Source organism: Botrytis byssoidea (genome assembly GCF_014898295.1).
Source record: "Botrytis byssoidea strain MUCL 94 chromosome Unknown BBYS_002, whole genome shotgun sequence".
Classification (NCBI taxonomy): Eukaryota; Fungi; Ascomycota; class Leotiomycetes; order Helotiales; family Sclerotiniaceae; genus Botrytis; species Botrytis byssoidea.
The window spans coordinates 1,803,075-1,819,674 of record NW_024065843.1 but is presented as its reverse complement, the minus strand read 5'-3'; the positions used below and the strand labels follow the sequence as shown (position 1 = coordinate 1,819,674).

Sequence of the window (16,600 nt, the reverse complement as noted above, 5' to 3'; positions counted from 1 at the left end):
CCAAGAGATGCTCGGAGCAATGATACGTGAAAAGTATATAAATATATATGTATCACATTGTCGACTATTGCTTCACACCGTACACAGAACATTCAAACGGGAGAGAGACGGTACTCAAGCTCATCCGGATGATCTTTTGAGAAAGATCCTCACACTACTCTTCACTCTCCACTTCAGCGGTTATGCTTTGACCTATTAACGGGGCCTAGAATATCCATATGATTATGAAGCTATCACCAAACCAGGATCAAGCTTTTGGTGCCCAGGCGATAAGGTGATCTCTTGTCAACCATTGTCTACCGTTTGTTCAACTTTAACTTTCCAACTGCCATGTCTCTCATTCTACAGATATATCACAAAACTAACAGCATTTTAAAATGATAGTCGTTTCCAGGGTCTGATTCGATCACCAGATGTGGATGTCCGATGAAAGCCCGAACAAAACGGCTTAAGAAGTTGAGAGATGAGAGATGGAGAAGTTGAGATGGCTCGGATACTTTTTCAATAAGTTCATCAGTCTAGCTTCTTCCCATTCACGTTATAACAAATTGGTATGACCGTAAATTAGAAGACCGAGCCCGAGTAGACTTTATCAGTATTATTGCCATGCCGGAGGGTCTGACAACAGCAACAAATAACGTTGCCAGACACGTGAAGGCATTGAATTGAGTCTCGTAAGTATTATGAATGAACATTACTGATCTGGTAAAGGTCATGAATATGGTATTCGGATACAGTATTGCGGTCATCTCTGTATTATTTCTGACTTCAGTCAATTAATACTCGTACTGTACAAAGCACTTCTTGTTTCTTTTTCCTTTCAAACGACTGCGGGGAAGCGAAGCTATGAATTGCGGGTTTGTCCCTGCAGGTTCCAGCAGCCTCGGTTTTACATTTCCACTTCATCTCCACATGTCAATACACATTATGATCATCAACTCTTCTGAGCTGAGTAGAGTATCTGTCAAACAAAGTACAATACAATACTAGTGTTGGTACTATCAAAACTCGCAATATACCAAACGTACTATCGTCTTTGAATTCATGTGAGATAAATCTGAGCTTCGCTGAATGTCCAGCGACTTGATCCGTCATCGAAATTCCTTGGAATGCAACACCGTCAACCAAATACTTTACTCTCGAGCGAGGAAATGAAGTCCAAGTAGCCGGCGCATATTCGATATCGCAGAGTTCCGATCTTCTTCAAAGATTCAGAAAGATGGCGTCGCAATCTACTTTACGATATTCCGATCCCATCGGCGCGCTGTATCAAAGATACGCGAATCTCATTCGTAGTCGAATACAGGGAGCTTCAAGGACAACAAAACTTGTCGCAACTTTACTCCTCACTCTTTCTATAATATGCGGAGGGACTCTTGGTCATCGATCGTGGCAGAAACGAGCGGCAGAAAAGGAGCAGGGAAAGCGATTACATAGGCGGAACTCTGGACTTAAGAATAAGGATGGATCGCGAGTGGTATTCGTACCATATAAAGACACCACCTCCAAAGTCACCATATACCCTACCAAACCTTTGACTTTCGACGCTCACAGGAGACTTTTCCTGAATCCACCTCGAGCTGCTGGGCTTACGGATGGTCAACAAACTCCGCAGATTCCACCTCCCCAAACGAAGCCGGGATTGAATCTAGCATTTTTGCATCAATTTCTCAGTCTCTTGAGTATAATGATCCCAAGATGGTCAAGTAAAGAGACTGGGTTACTTCTGAGCCATGGTATCTTTTTGTTGCTTCGAACTTACTTGTCATTGGTTGTGGCACGATTAGATGGTGTAATTGTTAGAGATTTAGTTGCAGGTAATGGGAGAGCTTTCAGTTGGGGCATCATAAAGGTAAGAGTGCTAGAGTTCTTTTTCTAATATGCGGGAGGTGTATTTTATTCTCTTTTCATTTGATGTCTAGATCATCTCGTTTTCTCGTTGCTCTTTAACAATCCTTCATTTTCAATTGACTGACTATATCAAAGTGGTGTGGCATTGGGGGTTTGGCTTCATACACAAATGCTATGATCAAATTTCTTCAATCCAAAGTTTCAATTGCTTTCCGCACACGATTAACAAGATATATTCACGATTTGTATCTTAATGATAACCTCAACTACTATAAACTCTCGAATCTTGATGGTGGCGTTGGGCAAGGTGCAGATCAATTTATAACACAAGACTTGACCCTTTTCTGTGAATCAGCAGCAAGTCTATATTCATCGTTAGGCAAACCTTTCGTTGATTTGTGTGTTTTCAACTATCAGTTATACCGGTCTCTTGGGCCATTGGCTTTGACTGGGTTAATGACAAATTACTTTTTGACGGCTTCAATTCTTCGACGACTTTCACCACCATTTGGAAAATTGAAAGCTGTTGAAGGACGTAAAGAAGGAGATTTCCGAGGTCTTCATGCCCGTCTTATTGCAAATGCAGAAGAGGTAGCATTTTATGGAGGCGCCAATATGGAGAAGAACTTCTTAGATAAAGAGTTTAAAAGTCTCAAAAGATGGATGGAAGGGATATATACGCTTAAAATTCGCTACAACATACTTGAAGATTTTGTTCTCAAATATAGTTGGAGTGCGTATGGCTATTTGCTCAGTTCATTACCAGTTTTCCTCCCTGCATGGGGTGGTCTTGGTGGAGTTGCGGAGCTGGCGGATGTCTCTGTAGTAGGCGGTCGAGAAAGAGGTCGAATGAAGGAGTTCATCACCAATAAGCGACTTATGTTATCATTAGCTGATGCTGGTGGGCGTATGATGTATTCGATCAAAGATCTCTCGGAATTAGCTGGATATACTAGTCGAGTCTATACGCTGATTTCAACCCTTCACCGAGTCCATGCGAATGCATACTTTCCTCCTCGAGCCATTCAGTCAGAACTTTTTTCTCTTTCAGATGTACAGGGTACCACTCAAAAAGGATTCGATGGGGTTAGATTGGAAAATGTACCTGTAGTCGCTCCATCGGTATATCCACATGGCGGAGAAGAGCTAATTGATTCCCTCTCCATGGTTGTTCACTCTGGCGAACATCTCCTCGTAAGTATTGTTTCCCCCTTTCTTTCTCAATACCTCAAAGCTAACCTATTAGATTTCCGGCTCAAATGGTGTTGGTAAAAGTGCCATCGCCCGTATCGTCGCCGGTCTCTGGCCTGTCTATCGAGGTCTCGTTTCTCGTGCCCGCACAACCGGAACCGATGGCATCATGTTCTTACCCCAACGTCCTTATCTCAGCGTCGGTACTTTGCGCGATCAAGTCATCTATCCAGATGGTGAGGTTGAAATGCGTTCTAAAGGGCGTCGCGATCTTGAACTAAAACGTATTCTCGAAGACGCGCGCTTGGGATATCTCCCTGATAGAGAAGGCGGCTGGGATACAAGAAAGGAATGGAAAGATGTACTTAGCGGAGGAGAGAAGCAACGCATGGCTATCGCGAGATTGTTGTATCATGAACCTAGATATGCGTTTATAGATGAAGGTACCTCTGCCGTCTCAAGCGACGTCGAGGGACTTCTGTACGAAACGTGCAAGGAGAAGGGAATCACGTTGATTACAATCAGTACGCGAGCGAGTCTTAAGAGATATCATACGTATAATTTGAAGCTGGGATTGGGTGATGGGGGGGAGTGGGAGTATGAGAGGATTGGGACGGAGAGGGAAAAGATGGGGACGGAGAAGGAGTTGCAGGAGTTGAGGGAGAGGATGGAGATGGAAAGGGTTTGGGAGGAGAGGAAGAGGGGGATTGAGAGGGAGTTGGAGGAGGTGTGGGTGGAAGGGGGAGAGAAGTTAGAGGGGATTGTTTATACTGGGGAGAAAGAGGGGAGTGAGGAGGGTGAGGGTGAGGAGAGTGAGAAAGATGAGGTGGAGGATGGAGAAGTGAAGTTAAAGGAGGAGTTGGAGGCAGAGCGGGAAGTCAAAGATGATGGGGTCGCTCCAGTTGAAACGTAAAGAAATATGTAAAGACGAAGATGAGAAAAGAATAATAAATAAACACGCAAGACTTTTCAATAACCAATTTTTTGGGGGGTATTCTAAGAAATATATATCTACTCATTCAAGAACTGGTAATATCCAAAATAAATAGTAAACGAGGAATAAAGAAGGAGAATATATACATGATATGCTTTCGTGATTGGATTATTGAATTATCATTGTCGTTATCAATATCCCTCCTTCTCCTTCTCAAAATCAAAATCAACCCAAGAAGCCATAATCAAGCCAAATGCCAGATAAAAGATATACAACAAGATACAAAAACAAGACAAAAGACAAGACACAATTCAATCCAGACTCTATTTCTTCGCGCGATCTACCCATGTATGGATGGATTCCAGGGGGTGTATGAGTAAGGGATCATATTATAGATGGATAGCGTTAGTAGGGAGAGAAGGTGCTCAAAGAAATGAGAGATGAGTCTTAGTGCTGGTACAAACGCTTGATTTTTTGGCTTTAGAATTGAAATTGAATTGAGCACATGGGAAAAGTCCTTTTGGGTTCCATAACTAAGGAGAGTGCAGAATTTGCGGGGTTTAAAATGCAACATTGCGTTAAGTTTTGATCATTATTGACTGTACTGGCGTTGAAGAAATCTTATGTTTAGAATGAACCTAGAAATGGCATACACAGGTAACGTGAAAATAGACTTCATAAAAATCATCGACCATTGATTAAAATTTGCACAGAAAACATTTGTCATGTCAATATTGTTGTTTGCTATTGATCCCATTCATTGAGCTTAAGCTAGCACACCTTTCCGAGATGCATGTAAAAACACCAATATTTGAAACCCCAACCCAGACTTATGCCACGAAACACTTAGTAGAAAGTTGATGGTCTCTTTGAGGCGAAGAGGTTGGCGGTCATGGATTTGGAGATGCGGTGAGGAAGAGGGAATTTGAGGTCCTTTTCGAGGAGTTGCTTAATGTATGGGCGCTTGACATCTTCGGTCTTCTCGATCTCAACAACCTTGAGGATCTATTTGGGCAATCAGTAAATTGGTTTCCGTGATTCCAGAACAAATTGAACTTACGTGGATCGACCTGAAACGGGAACGATGTCTGGCAGCCATATCTTGGTACAAGGCCTCAACAGCATCGGTTCTTGACATCTCACGGTACTCCTTGTACATGTTGTGAGTTCCGGAGCGGGAATCATATCTGATCCAGATACCGAAGTTCTTAACCTTCATTGGGCGCTTCTCAGAGATCTGCAAAAGTGGAAAATTAGATTCTTGAAGCATTCGAATACGTCATTGTGTAATCGCATACCTCGTTCAAGCTGACGATTTCTCCATTTGCCTTCTTGACCTTTCTCAACTTCATCAAGAAGTACCAGAAACGAGACTTTGCAACAACGGTGTTTGGTGCAAAGATTCTCATGCGGTACAACTTTGGGGCTGGGTTGGCCTCGGAAGGCAAGTGACGGCCAATGACCTGGTATTCTCTAAGGCGACCTAAAGGAAAGCATGTTAGCTTCCAGAACTTCCACTCTTAATCTCGAGTCCATGCGGTATCAAAAAAATAGACCCAATCCATGACTTGCACCATGGCGATGTAGTTGATAATTGTTGATTTGGCGATTTATCGACTCCACTAGAAACGGTTCGAAAGCAGAAGGTTTTCATTCATCGAGAGAAGGCTCTGATATGAAGATTAAAGAAGCTGGTAGTCGGGGCCTCGAATTTTGGATTCCATTGGTCCCATTCGCAAATTTCCCGCTTCCAAACCACAACCAATGACTTCATCCGACTCGATTCTGATCGCTCTAAATGCTCAAATCGAATGCTTTTTCGCCTTGTGCCAATCATTACATTGTCGTAAGGTCCGCAGAGGAGAATTGTCGAATGGTGCGCAATCGTCGTGTCGATAATTTTTGTAAGGTCCATTCCATCGGATTGAAGAAGAAAATCTATATCTTACCCATCTTTATGGGGTTAGCTGACGTCGTTGATTTCTTTGCGATAGAGGTAAACGTACTGTGATATTGTGTGGCCGTGGTTGTTGTCGTGATTGTCGCTGCAAATTTTGAAATTGATGGCTTCGCTCCTCCCAAATTGAAATTCTCGGTTGAAAATTGAAGCTAAGGGTTTCAATTTTTAGCAGCCCTAGAGATTTTGACCTTGCCTTTTGTGGCTTGGAAGATAGTACATCACGGGAAAGGTGGGACCATGGAGTGTCAATAGCATATCGTCAACGGTGATTATTAATTTTATGAGAATCGAACTAAAGAAAGAAGCAATGTAATGAATGGATGAATTTGAAATTCAATGAAAGATAATTCCTATGACAATACTCCAACCTCTCAGTAAAACGGTAGTTGTGATATCATAACAGTCTATTCCTTGCTCTACGTTTTTTCTACATAGATTCATGATACCCTCGCCAGCGTTCAGAATTTTTAGTTCCCCTTCTCTTCGCATCAATCAAACCATCAAGCATCAAACTGGGTCATTGTTTCCTCTCAACCCATAATAAATCTCGTATCCATTGTCCAAGAGTTGCAAAACCTATTTGAAATCGAAGATGGATGCGTTTTTGCATGAGTTCAAGGCCGCCTACAATGAGGGAAATGGCTACAGTGTGTCCATGACCCTTTATCCTGTCGCCCCTGCTGCAAACCCCAACAGACTTCGAGAATTCTATCAAAGTACAAATTTTGAACATGTCAAGAAAGATATCGAATATCGACTTCTATATGATGATCGATCTCCGTTGAATTGTTCGGTGGAAGAAGGTCGGGCATGGGTAGACGTTTACTGCGCCTTTTGGAAGTTCATTGGTTTCATGTCCAGTGCAGAGGCCGCTCCCGAAGATAACTCAAAGGTATGAAACTGGACATCTGAGATGGAGGAGAGTATAATATGTGACACTACCGCTTGACCCGACGTGTTTATAGAAACACGTGATAGACCTGCGATTTCTATTGCTACCATTTTATGATTCTATCTTTCATACGCTCAAAGATTCAGCTAACAATTGTTTAGGATGCATGGACAAAGGTATATGAATCATGGAAAGAAGTCACAAATGCTCTTCATCGTGGTTATAGTGCCTGCGGATTTGAAGCTTGGACTGTACCTTGCTTATACGTCGCTGGCAAATATTTACGAATCTTTGCCATCAAAGCTGATGAAGCAACCGGCACCGTATCGAATGCAGCTATGAACTATCAGGATGATTTGAATCCAGAGTCGGAAACAAACGAGAAGCTAGAAGATGCTGCTCGACAACTGAATCGCATATTCACATTATGTCTCAGCGACCGAGCATCCCTTGAAGAGTCTAGGAAATGGGCTACTTACAATATTATCAATTTGTTGTTCAAGACCTACTTCAAACTAAACTCTATCGGATTGTCAAGAAATATTCTCAACGCGATCCAAGCATATCGAGGTGATATGCCGAGCCTCGAATCTTTTCCTATGTCTCATCAGGTGACGTTCAAGTATTATTGTGGGGTTATATATTTTCTCGAGGAACATTATGAAGAAGTACGTTTGTCAAACTGCAATTCTTTTGATGTACAGTCCTGACTAAAGATTTTTTAGGCAGAGAAATATCTCACCGAAGCATGGAGATTATGTCACAAGAGTGCCGTCAAAAATAAAGAGTATGTTCACCGTATCTCTAAATGTTAAAACGGCCATTAATCAAAACATCAGACTCATCCTCACCTACCTGATTCCCTGTCACCTCCTGACAACCCACACCCTCCCCACTCCAGCCCTCCTCCAGCCATATCCTAAACTTCAAAAACTTTTCGGCCCTCTTTCTCGATGTATCAAAAAAGGCGACCTTGCCGGTTTCGACGCCGCTCTCCTAGCCGGTGAAAACGAATTTGTCAAACGTCGCATCTACCTCACTCTAGAACGTGGCCGCGATATCGCATTACGCAATCTTCTACGCAAAGTATTTATCGCGGGCGGTTATGAAGAAGCCAAGGAATCAACTGCTGCACCTGTAAGAAGGACTAGAATCCCAGTTGCAGAATTTGCTGCTGCGATCAGTATTGGGAGTAAAGAGACAATGGAAAATGATGAAGTGGAATGCTTACTTGCAAATATGATTTACAAGGTGAGTCCCAGAGTCTTATCCTTCGAAATGATTAATGTGCTAACACTTAGTCTTTAGAGCTTGATGAAAGGTTACATATCCCGAGCACATGGAATCGTGGTATTAAGCAAAGGTGGCGCATTTCCTGGAACAGGCGTTTAATAATTTCTCTTAGCGGTAGTGAAACGACAATGATATCAATTACATCCTGCAAGATGATAACCCGTGCATGTACGAAATCATTCTATTCGACGATATTCACAACATTCATCAATGTGTAATTGCAAAGATCGGTACCCAGAATACTTTCCTCTTAGGCAACCGCTCATTCGCCTCTCTTTGATCAAATACACACTCGACGATATATATGAATCCATCATTCAACAACAAAGTATATATTGCTGCTCACTGTATAGGTATACCACACCAAGATATATCTACATGTTAGTTCCAGTATCTTTCACACGAGTCTGATGATTGTATGCGTACATGTTTTTCTAGTCATGCGTTCCTACATAGATGTACATCTATCTGCCTTAGATGTCTTGGCATCTACTTACTTATATTCTGAGTGTTATTTCTGGTGATTCTTTCATTTTATTCGGCGGGGATTATATCTTCTCTTTCTGTGATATATATATGCATACACACACATATATATATTTATCCCCAGCATCTCCAATACGTCGAATTCGCCTCGTTTTTCCTGATACTATTGAGTACGTGGGTATATGTGTATGTATGTTGGTAGGTAGGTAGGTAGGTAGATAGGCAGATATATAATATTCAATGGATACACTCAGTAAATAAACCTCCTTATCCCCCGTACTGCATACGTACATCATAAGTCACTCACTTTTTTTCTTCTATCCATCTATCCATCAATCCCATCGACACATCAATCAAAATATCAACCTCAACCCAATCCCACCCAATCATCCTTCTACTTACGAATTTCCGCTTGTTATCATCTTTTTCTCCCCCCCCCTCTCTCTCTCTCTCACACACACACACACACACTAAAGTTCACTCTAGTCAAATACAATCTGCCGAGTCTGCATCCAAAGAGTCCAAGAAGTTACACATATGATACATACAAATCACAGAATCTCTCTCCTCGAGCTCCACAACACGATAAACAATGAATATAAGTATCGCTGATATCGATACTTGATAATTGATACCACTACCATCCTATATTCATTCATTATCCCCATAAGCAAGAACTCGATATCGAGATCATCAAACTCAAATCCAAATCCAAATCCAAACTAAAATCACGAAATCTAGTTCCCCTCCTCTACCTTTCCAATTTCTCATCGCCTCGCGATTTGTTCTGTTCCGCTGCATTCTGCAAACTCGACTGCCATTTTGGTTTGCTTTTCTTGCTATCCTTTCCTATCAAAACCTATTTCCTTTCTTTCCTTCTTTCTTCCATCGTAAAAACAGTGTGGATAAGTCTGCTCCTCATTCCCCTCCTAAGGATTTAACATAACATAAGATTGCATAAAATCGTGTAATAGACAATATAACATAAATAAAATCCCCTAGACTGAACATAAGAAACCAACGAAAATAGTAGATAGATGAAATAAATAATACAGTCCCATCCTCTCATCCAATCCATAATCTCGTTCTCTCGCGTTCATTGATCTGTCCTGTCAATTTGATATGTTCCTCCTTTCCCGTCCGGGTTTCCCTACATACTTAATAAAATAATGAAGTGCGCAATCTGCAAACCGAAACGAAACGAATGAAACGAAATATTCAAATAACCAGACAGGAAAGTAGAATAAGTAAAGAAGGAAAAAGAAAAGTCATCAAAGCATTCAGCACACGGATAATAATACATGTGGCACCCTCCACCCCTTCTCGTCTGTCCATTCGCTCGTTTGTATCGCCATCTCGGCGATGTTGGTAAGTCCTGATGAAAAGTAAAACCAAATTCTAAGGAAGAAGAACCCAGTATGAAAAGAACAACAGAATAATGGTGTCCATGAAGAAGAAGAATAACTGAAACGCTAACGCCATGGTATCAAAATAGAACAGGAATTAAAGTTCGTCATGAGAAGTAAGTAGTGAAGTATCATGAGTTTTGCTCGAGGTAAGTTGAGACCAAAGGGGTCAAAATTGTGGGTGAGATTGAAGAGGAATGTAAACGCAACGCTTGTATGAATAACCAAGAAAGAAAGTGGTAAAGTGAGGTGAAGAGTAGAAAAAAGATGATAGCGTCAGGAGGAGTGTAGTTTCGTGATGCGACACCCGTAAGGAAAGGAGGCTGTGCGGTGTTGTGTTGACTTGAGATGAGATGCGACTGTATCTATCATTCAATGAGTCCTAAAGCTTTTTGGTGAAGCACTACATTCATGATTAGCTAAATTTCAAACCATTTACATATATCACTATAAGACAAGAATAGAAAGTACTCACGCAACAACATCATCAACATGATTAGCCAAAGCAACAAATAAGTCAAAAAACAACGGCGAGCCTCCCTGCAACATCTCCAATTGCATCGTACCACTTCTTTTAAAAGTGCGTCGACTTCTGATAATGAGGGCAAGATAATGAGCTCTTAGTTTCGAGTCGGTATCGGGTGTATTGGCATATGCATAACGAGCCGATGAGAGAATGGTACTGCATTGAATACCCGATTCTTTCCCCTGTTAGCGACAATAGTAAAAGAATCAAGGGGGGGAAACATACGAAGCCCCTGTTTCCTCAATGCCACTCGTTGAAGTTCCTCTAACCCATATTTTTCCGCCGCACAATATATAACTGTGTCTTTTAACAACTCGCCATCAATAGAATGATGATGAATGGTCGATTCCTTTTCATCTCCATCACCACTTTCCAGCTCCCACGTATTTTTGCGTTTGTTATGTACAAGTCGAGGATAATAATCTCCTTTGTATAAATATTCGAGCACGGAAGAAAAGATCTCGGGTTCTTCGTCGAGAAGTGTTATGCGTTTGTTAATCGTTTCCATGTGCTGATTTCGACAAGCGGATTGAAAGAAGGGGGATAGACAGAGAACATCCTCGTGAGCAGCAAAGAGTCGTTGTTCGCGGCCGACGACAATGGTGATTATAGATGAGGTTAATGTGCTACATAGAGTTAATTATCGTGATAATTGAAGTGTTATGTTCGACAAACATACTTTGGAGAAGAAATTTGTTCCGTTGGAGGTTTACGAGTGGTTTTCTCATGACGATGCTTTGATACTGCATGTTCTCTAAATGAAGACTTTCCTTTATGACGACGACTTCTTGAAAAACTTTCTGTTGCTTGTGATGTTTTGAAGCTTCTCGTAAACATTCTCGGTCAATTGCTAAAATGAAGCTTGTGAGAAAATCGATGGAAAATCACGACACTGTTTTCTACCACACAAACAAGAAATGAACGTTAGTAATGTCAATTGATGAATAACTTGACCCAGAAGATTAATTGAGCCTCATTGATCGAGAGAAAGGATGTTCTCATGAGAAGTGGGTGGACACTTTATATATGTATTCATAGGCAATCAACGAACTAACGCGTTCTAGGACTGGAAGACGCGATTTACCAGGATAGAGTGATTGCATAACTGCGAAGCCTACACCAAAACAGGTGACTCTCAATTATATTTATTTGGCCTTAGTTTTAATTTCTGCCTTGTTTGGATTGAACATGCCATTGGAAGCTTTTCCCGTCCGCAGCGGTAGAGTCAGGGAAGCTGCATGAGAGGTTCGAGCAAATCTTATTTTTCGGTGAGACAATAATGTATGTCGGTATGTGTATCGGTATGGATGTAAGAGTTGGCTTGGAAGGGGAAAACCAAGGATTATCGAGGCTTTCTTTAGGTACCCAATGAACACCATCTCGCTGTCTGATGAAGCAAACGGAGTCATGTAGGTGGTAGTCTTGGGCTTCAATCACTATATCGGGCCTGAGAATCAGATATCTGTAAGTTTGTTGCATGGAGGTACAAGTAAAGCAGCATTCAATCTGTTCCCAATACATGAGCTGAGATGAGATATCGATAAAGACGTTGTATACATCCCTGCTTCCCCGGACCACTCATTGCACAGATAAGCATCACAAGGTTTAGGATATCCCCTCAAAAGGTTGGCCGTGATAAAAAAGAAAGAAAAGCAAGGCTGCTGTACTCCGAAGTCTTTTTTCGTGGGAGTTCTTGCCAGAGAATTGGGTTATCAAAAAATCCATTTAGTTGTAAATACTCTAGACTTATGAAAACAGTCCTCTTCAAAGTCCAACGAGCAAATGGCCATGGAAATTGATCGTCCAGAGTATCGATGAATTGGGGAGAATGTTGTACATCGCACATCGTAGGAATGGATGCAAGGAGGCAAGGAAACCTTGAAAGCTGGAAAGTACATTCACATGCAACGCTAAAAGTGCTGGTATAGCATCTTGGTGTGACCCGACGGTTCGGAATTGCCTGTGTGAGATACGTGAAACTTGTTAAGATGTAGGGGATAGGAAATACGGAGGATATCTTTTTCTGGGGGGTATCAAAACTTAAATAACGAGGCTCGAGCGAGGATTAGACGGCTGGATGGTCAGATGAGAAATGAGGGCTGGGAAAAAATAGTAGATTGAATGGAAGAGACGACGAAGAGAAAAAAGTTATCGCGTCTTGGGGAGCATCAGTACGTGGATTCGCGTGATTCGTGTAAAAAGACTGTAACTGATTTCGCAAAAATCTATACTAGGTATTGGAAATTCACAATGATCCGGTTTCAAAATGCTGTTCAAGAGAAACTGTTCAAGAGAAATTGTAGGTTCAATAGAATCTCATATTCGTCTTGTTTCCCAAGGGTTGAAGATATACATACTGTCCCATGAGTTCATGCGCCACTAGTGGACTGTTACTTTTGAGACCACCAGGACTAGAGTATTTGTTTATTAGTTTAAAATATTATCATAGATCCTTACAACTCTGCTTTACTCTAAACTGATATCCCGTATAGCCTCCGCAATGATCGAACTTCCACCCCCACGAACCAATACCTCATTATGCAACGCACTTTGAATGACTTCTCTCTTCACCTCAAACGCAAGATCCGAGCACCTCTTCTCTAGCATACCTCCATGCGATTCCGGCACCAGCTCATCTTTTCCAGCTTGCAAAATAAGAACCTGTGGTGGTCTTGAACCAAATTTGTGAGTTCGCTCGTGCAATTCGCCCAGAGCTTTCCAACTATCAAGGTGGTTTCTCAAAAATGGGTGAAGATGTCGATATGGAAGCCATTTTTGTGGATAGAGTGTCTCTAGCATAGCTTTACTATAAGTATGATACAGATTAATCTCATACTATCAAGGATTGTCGGGAACGGAATACTTACATGCCCAGAAAGGGGGTCTCCAGGATCAATTTCTGCAGACGTAATTCGTCTGAGAATATTTCATTCTTCGCTGCCAAACCTGTGACAATTCCCGCTCCTATACTTTGACCCCAAAGAACAATATCGCATCCGTCTGAGCCTGGTCGTGCTTCAAGATCTTCCTTAACCCATCGCATGGTAGCTTCTGCATCTTTCATGAGTCCCTTTTCCGATGGCCTCCCTCGAGATTTCCAATACCCTCTATAGCTGCAACATACAAATACGTATTGTACAGACTCGCTGTGGGCAGGCGACATTTTTTCCAGTTTTCGTGGAACCGTAGAGAGGAAAGGAAGTCTTGGTGGTAACGATGCTGCATTACCTGTAGTTATGTGAATATGTATAACGACACAACAAAAACAGGAAATGACAACCTTGGAAATATAAGACATAGACTATTCGCCTTCTACCTTGATCTTTTGTAGCACTGCCACAAGATACCTCTGCGACACATAGGCTGATAGCAGTATTATCTGTAGATCTGATTTTCTCTTCCCTCCATTTTATACCCAGACATTCTTTTTGGTAATTTGCGATAGTTTCTTGTCTAGAATTTGGAGGCAATCCGGGCTATTTCTACAACATGAGACATGTAGAACAAGATAATATAAGAGCGCTTACCATGTATATGATTTTATTTTGAAATGTTACCATCATGAAGCATTTCCCTACCTTGACTTAGCATAGAAATTCTGGGTTGGAGTGCCAGATAGGAAGATAGAAATACGTTGCATTGTGTAATACAACGTACATGGGCTTAAAAAAAGAACAAATCAAGAACTTTCCTCGGTCTGATCTCGATTCACAAAGGGAAATCATGGACTTCATGATCAATGAAGAGTACCAAACTTTCAATGCTCCCAGACGTCCCGAGTCGTTGCCCTTCAAATATCACACAAGACCATATAGAACCTTACTCACAAGTCCACATCGCAACCCCCAATCCCAAGAAATACAAAGGCGGAACAAGAACCATAGGCACTTCAAAAAATCCACGCCGTTGAAACTGTCCATATCCATGAGGCTTTCGTAAAATACACCTTGCCTGTTGAACAGGGAAACGAGCCGCCCGAAACATTCTGACTCAACGTTTCATTCAGTATCAAGTATTTATTGATTCTTTGACTCATCGGGGTTCTCATGAACTGATAAAGCCATTCATCCGCATTGTCACTATTGAGAATTTTCTTTTTTAGATTGTGTAGACATCCATGGATTTCACTTACTGTCAAGTTTCATCAGCCACACTTCGCTCGTGAACCACGCGAGCCACACCTTTCATCGGAACCTTTAACCCCTCGCCTCCCCACCAAATACCATCTTATCAGGCTAATGATGCAAAATTGGCCCGAGACTAGGTAGAAACAGCGAGTATCTCTTCGAATCGAACAAGAATAGAATTCTAATAAGATAAGGAAACTCTATATTTTCAATTCACTTGAGAATATTCAAGCCTCAAGGACTTTTACATTGCTATTGATAGAAAATCATATGAGATTCAAATTACGCGGACATCAAATTTCGAGTGTCTAGGTAAAGTTACAAATTATCTTCGAATACCTACCGACACCAATTCCGGTAATTACCTATATAAGTCAGCACAAGTTAAATTTCTGGCGTCACTCCACTGCAAGCACAACAACAAACAAACAAACATACATACATACACACCCCTCCATACACTAGCAAATTTTATTTCAACACAACACAGCAGACTTCGCTGTAGAAGCTTACAAAACGGTATCCAAACGATCACTATGTCGAACGAAGAAGATAAAACGGCGACCAGTCTATCGCATATTTCCATCAACGGGGAAGACGTCGCAGGACATGATGCGCAAGAATCTACCCCTCCTCGTAGCAGCAGTGGCTGGGACGGAAAGTTACGTGTAGAAAAAGAAAAGGGCAAGAAGTTAGAGCTTGCTAACCCGGAAGCTATATCTGATCCTGAATATTCGGATGAGGAGAATGTTATGCCGGGGGAAGTTATTAATGCAGATGAAGGTATACATCCCTTTATTCGCCCTGGTCAAAGATATCTCATTTCTTCTACATACTGATATCACAAAGATCTCCTTGACGATTATCCCCTCGATACCGAAGAAATCGACCTAGTACATGCACGCATTTCCTCCATCCCTTCCCTCCGTCTTTCACGCTTCACCCAAATCCAACGTCTTTGTCTTCGTCAAAACACGATCAGTACAATCGAAGATCTCTCTTGCCTCGCATCCACTCTCACCGATCTCGATCTATACGACAACCTAATCGCGCATATTCGGGGACTCGAAGATCTCATCAACCTCACCTCCCTCGACCTCTCCTTCAACAAATTAAAACACATCAAGAAACTAAACCATCTCACTTCCCTCACCGACCTCTATTTCGTACAGAACAAAATAACCACCATCGAGAACCTCGAAGGCCTCTCCAAGCTGCGCAACTTAGAACTAGCCGCAAATCGAATTCGGGAAATTCAAGGTTTAGACACTTTAACAGGATTAGAGGAACTATGGCTGGGCAAGAACAAGATTACCGAGATGAAGAATCTAGACGCATTGCAAAACTTGAAGATTCTGAGTATCCAAAGTAATCGCATTCGAGATATTACGGGTCTGGACAAACTTTCGGGTCTGGAAGAATTATACATCTCGCACAATGCTCTTAGTTCACTCTCGGGTCTGGAATCTTGTTCTCAGTTGCGCGTGCTGGATATTTCAAATAACGAAGTATCCTCTCTCAAGGGGCTGGAGGGACTAAAGCAATTAGAAGAGGTATGGGCTAGTTACAATAAAATCGCGGATTTCAACGATGTGGAGGAACATTTGAAGGACAAGGAGAAGTTGAATACGGTTTATTTTGAGGGAAATCCTTTGCAGTTGAAAGGGCCAGCGTTGTATCGAAATAAGGTGCGCTTGACGTTACCACAGGTTATGCAGATTGATGCTAGTAAGTTTCCTCTTCTCATATCATAGGTGTGGACTTATGTGCTAACGTACGACAGCTTTTGTTAGGGTTTCATAGAATATGCTTTGTGCAGGCAGGAGGTTGGCGTGTATAAATGGGAAGGTGGTCAGAGGTGTATTTGTGCACATACATGGCATAGATATGTTGTAGCATGGCGAAGGAGTTATTGGTGGGAATCAATGGGTTTC

The 16,600-nt window shown here is 41.8% G+C and overlaps 6 protein-coding genes across 6 annotated transcripts; 3 read left to right on the top strand and 3 right to left on the bottom strand.

Moving 5' to 3' along the window:
* Positions 1-1,219: 1,219 nt before the first annotated feature.
* Positions 1,220-3,955, top strand: EAE97_001310 (uncharacterized protein; the record flags this gene model as incomplete). The annotated part of the gene is made up of 3 exons (XM_038871821.1): positions 1,220-1,852; positions 1,987-3,045; positions 3,098-3,955. 3 exons carry the CDS (start codon positions 1,220-1,222, stop codon positions 3,953-3,955), a joined length of 2,550 nt encoding a protein of 849 aa, XP_038737722.1.
* An 867-nt stretch (positions 3,956-4,822) lies between these two features.
* Positions 4,823-5,929, bottom strand: EAE97_001309 (uncharacterized protein; the record flags this gene model as incomplete). Its single annotated transcript, XM_038871820.1, has 4 exons — positions 4,823-4,981; positions 5,037-5,213; positions 5,275-5,459; positions 5,926-5,929. 4 exons carry the CDS (start codon positions 5,927-5,929, stop codon positions 4,823-4,825), a joined length of 525 nt encoding a protein of 174 aa, XP_038737721.1.
* A 599-nt stretch (positions 5,930-6,528) lies between these two features.
* Positions 6,529-8,220, top strand: EAE97_001308 (uncharacterized protein; the record flags this gene model as incomplete). Its single annotated transcript, XM_038871819.1, has 5 exons — positions 6,529-6,828; positions 6,990-7,496; positions 7,554-7,615; positions 7,668-8,079; positions 8,137-8,220. The coding sequence occupies 5 exons, from the start codon at positions 6,529-6,531 to the stop codon at positions 8,218-8,220; spliced, it is 1,365 nt and encodes a 454-aa protein (XP_038737720.1).
* A 2,165-nt stretch (positions 8,221-10,385) lies between these two features.
* EAE97_001307 (uncharacterized protein) lies at positions 10,386-11,376 on the bottom strand (the record flags this gene model as incomplete). Its single annotated transcript, XM_038871818.1, has 4 exons — positions 10,386-10,416; positions 10,489-10,714; positions 10,765-11,165; positions 11,219-11,376. 4 exons carry the CDS (start codon positions 11,374-11,376, stop codon positions 10,386-10,388), a joined length of 816 nt encoding a protein of 271 aa, XP_038737719.1.
* A 1,629-nt stretch (positions 11,377-13,005) lies between these two features.
* On the bottom strand, positions 13,006-14,523 carry EAE97_001306 (uncharacterized protein; the record flags this gene model as incomplete). Its single annotated transcript, XM_038871817.1, has 5 exons — positions 13,006-13,345; positions 13,407-13,767; positions 13,820-14,015; positions 14,067-14,113; positions 14,367-14,523. The coding sequence occupies 5 exons, from the start codon at positions 14,521-14,523 to the stop codon at positions 13,006-13,008; spliced, it is 1,101 nt and encodes a 366-aa protein (XP_038737718.1).
* A 679-nt stretch (positions 14,524-15,202) lies between these two features.
* EAE97_001305 (uncharacterized protein) lies at positions 15,203-16,469 on the top strand (the record flags this gene model as incomplete). Its single annotated transcript, XM_038871816.1, has 3 exons — positions 15,203-15,449; positions 15,516-16,394; positions 16,450-16,469. The coding sequence occupies 3 exons, from the start codon at positions 15,203-15,205 to the stop codon at positions 16,467-16,469; spliced, it is 1,146 nt and encodes a 381-aa protein (XP_038737717.1).
* Positions 16,470-16,600: the final 131 nt, after the last annotated feature.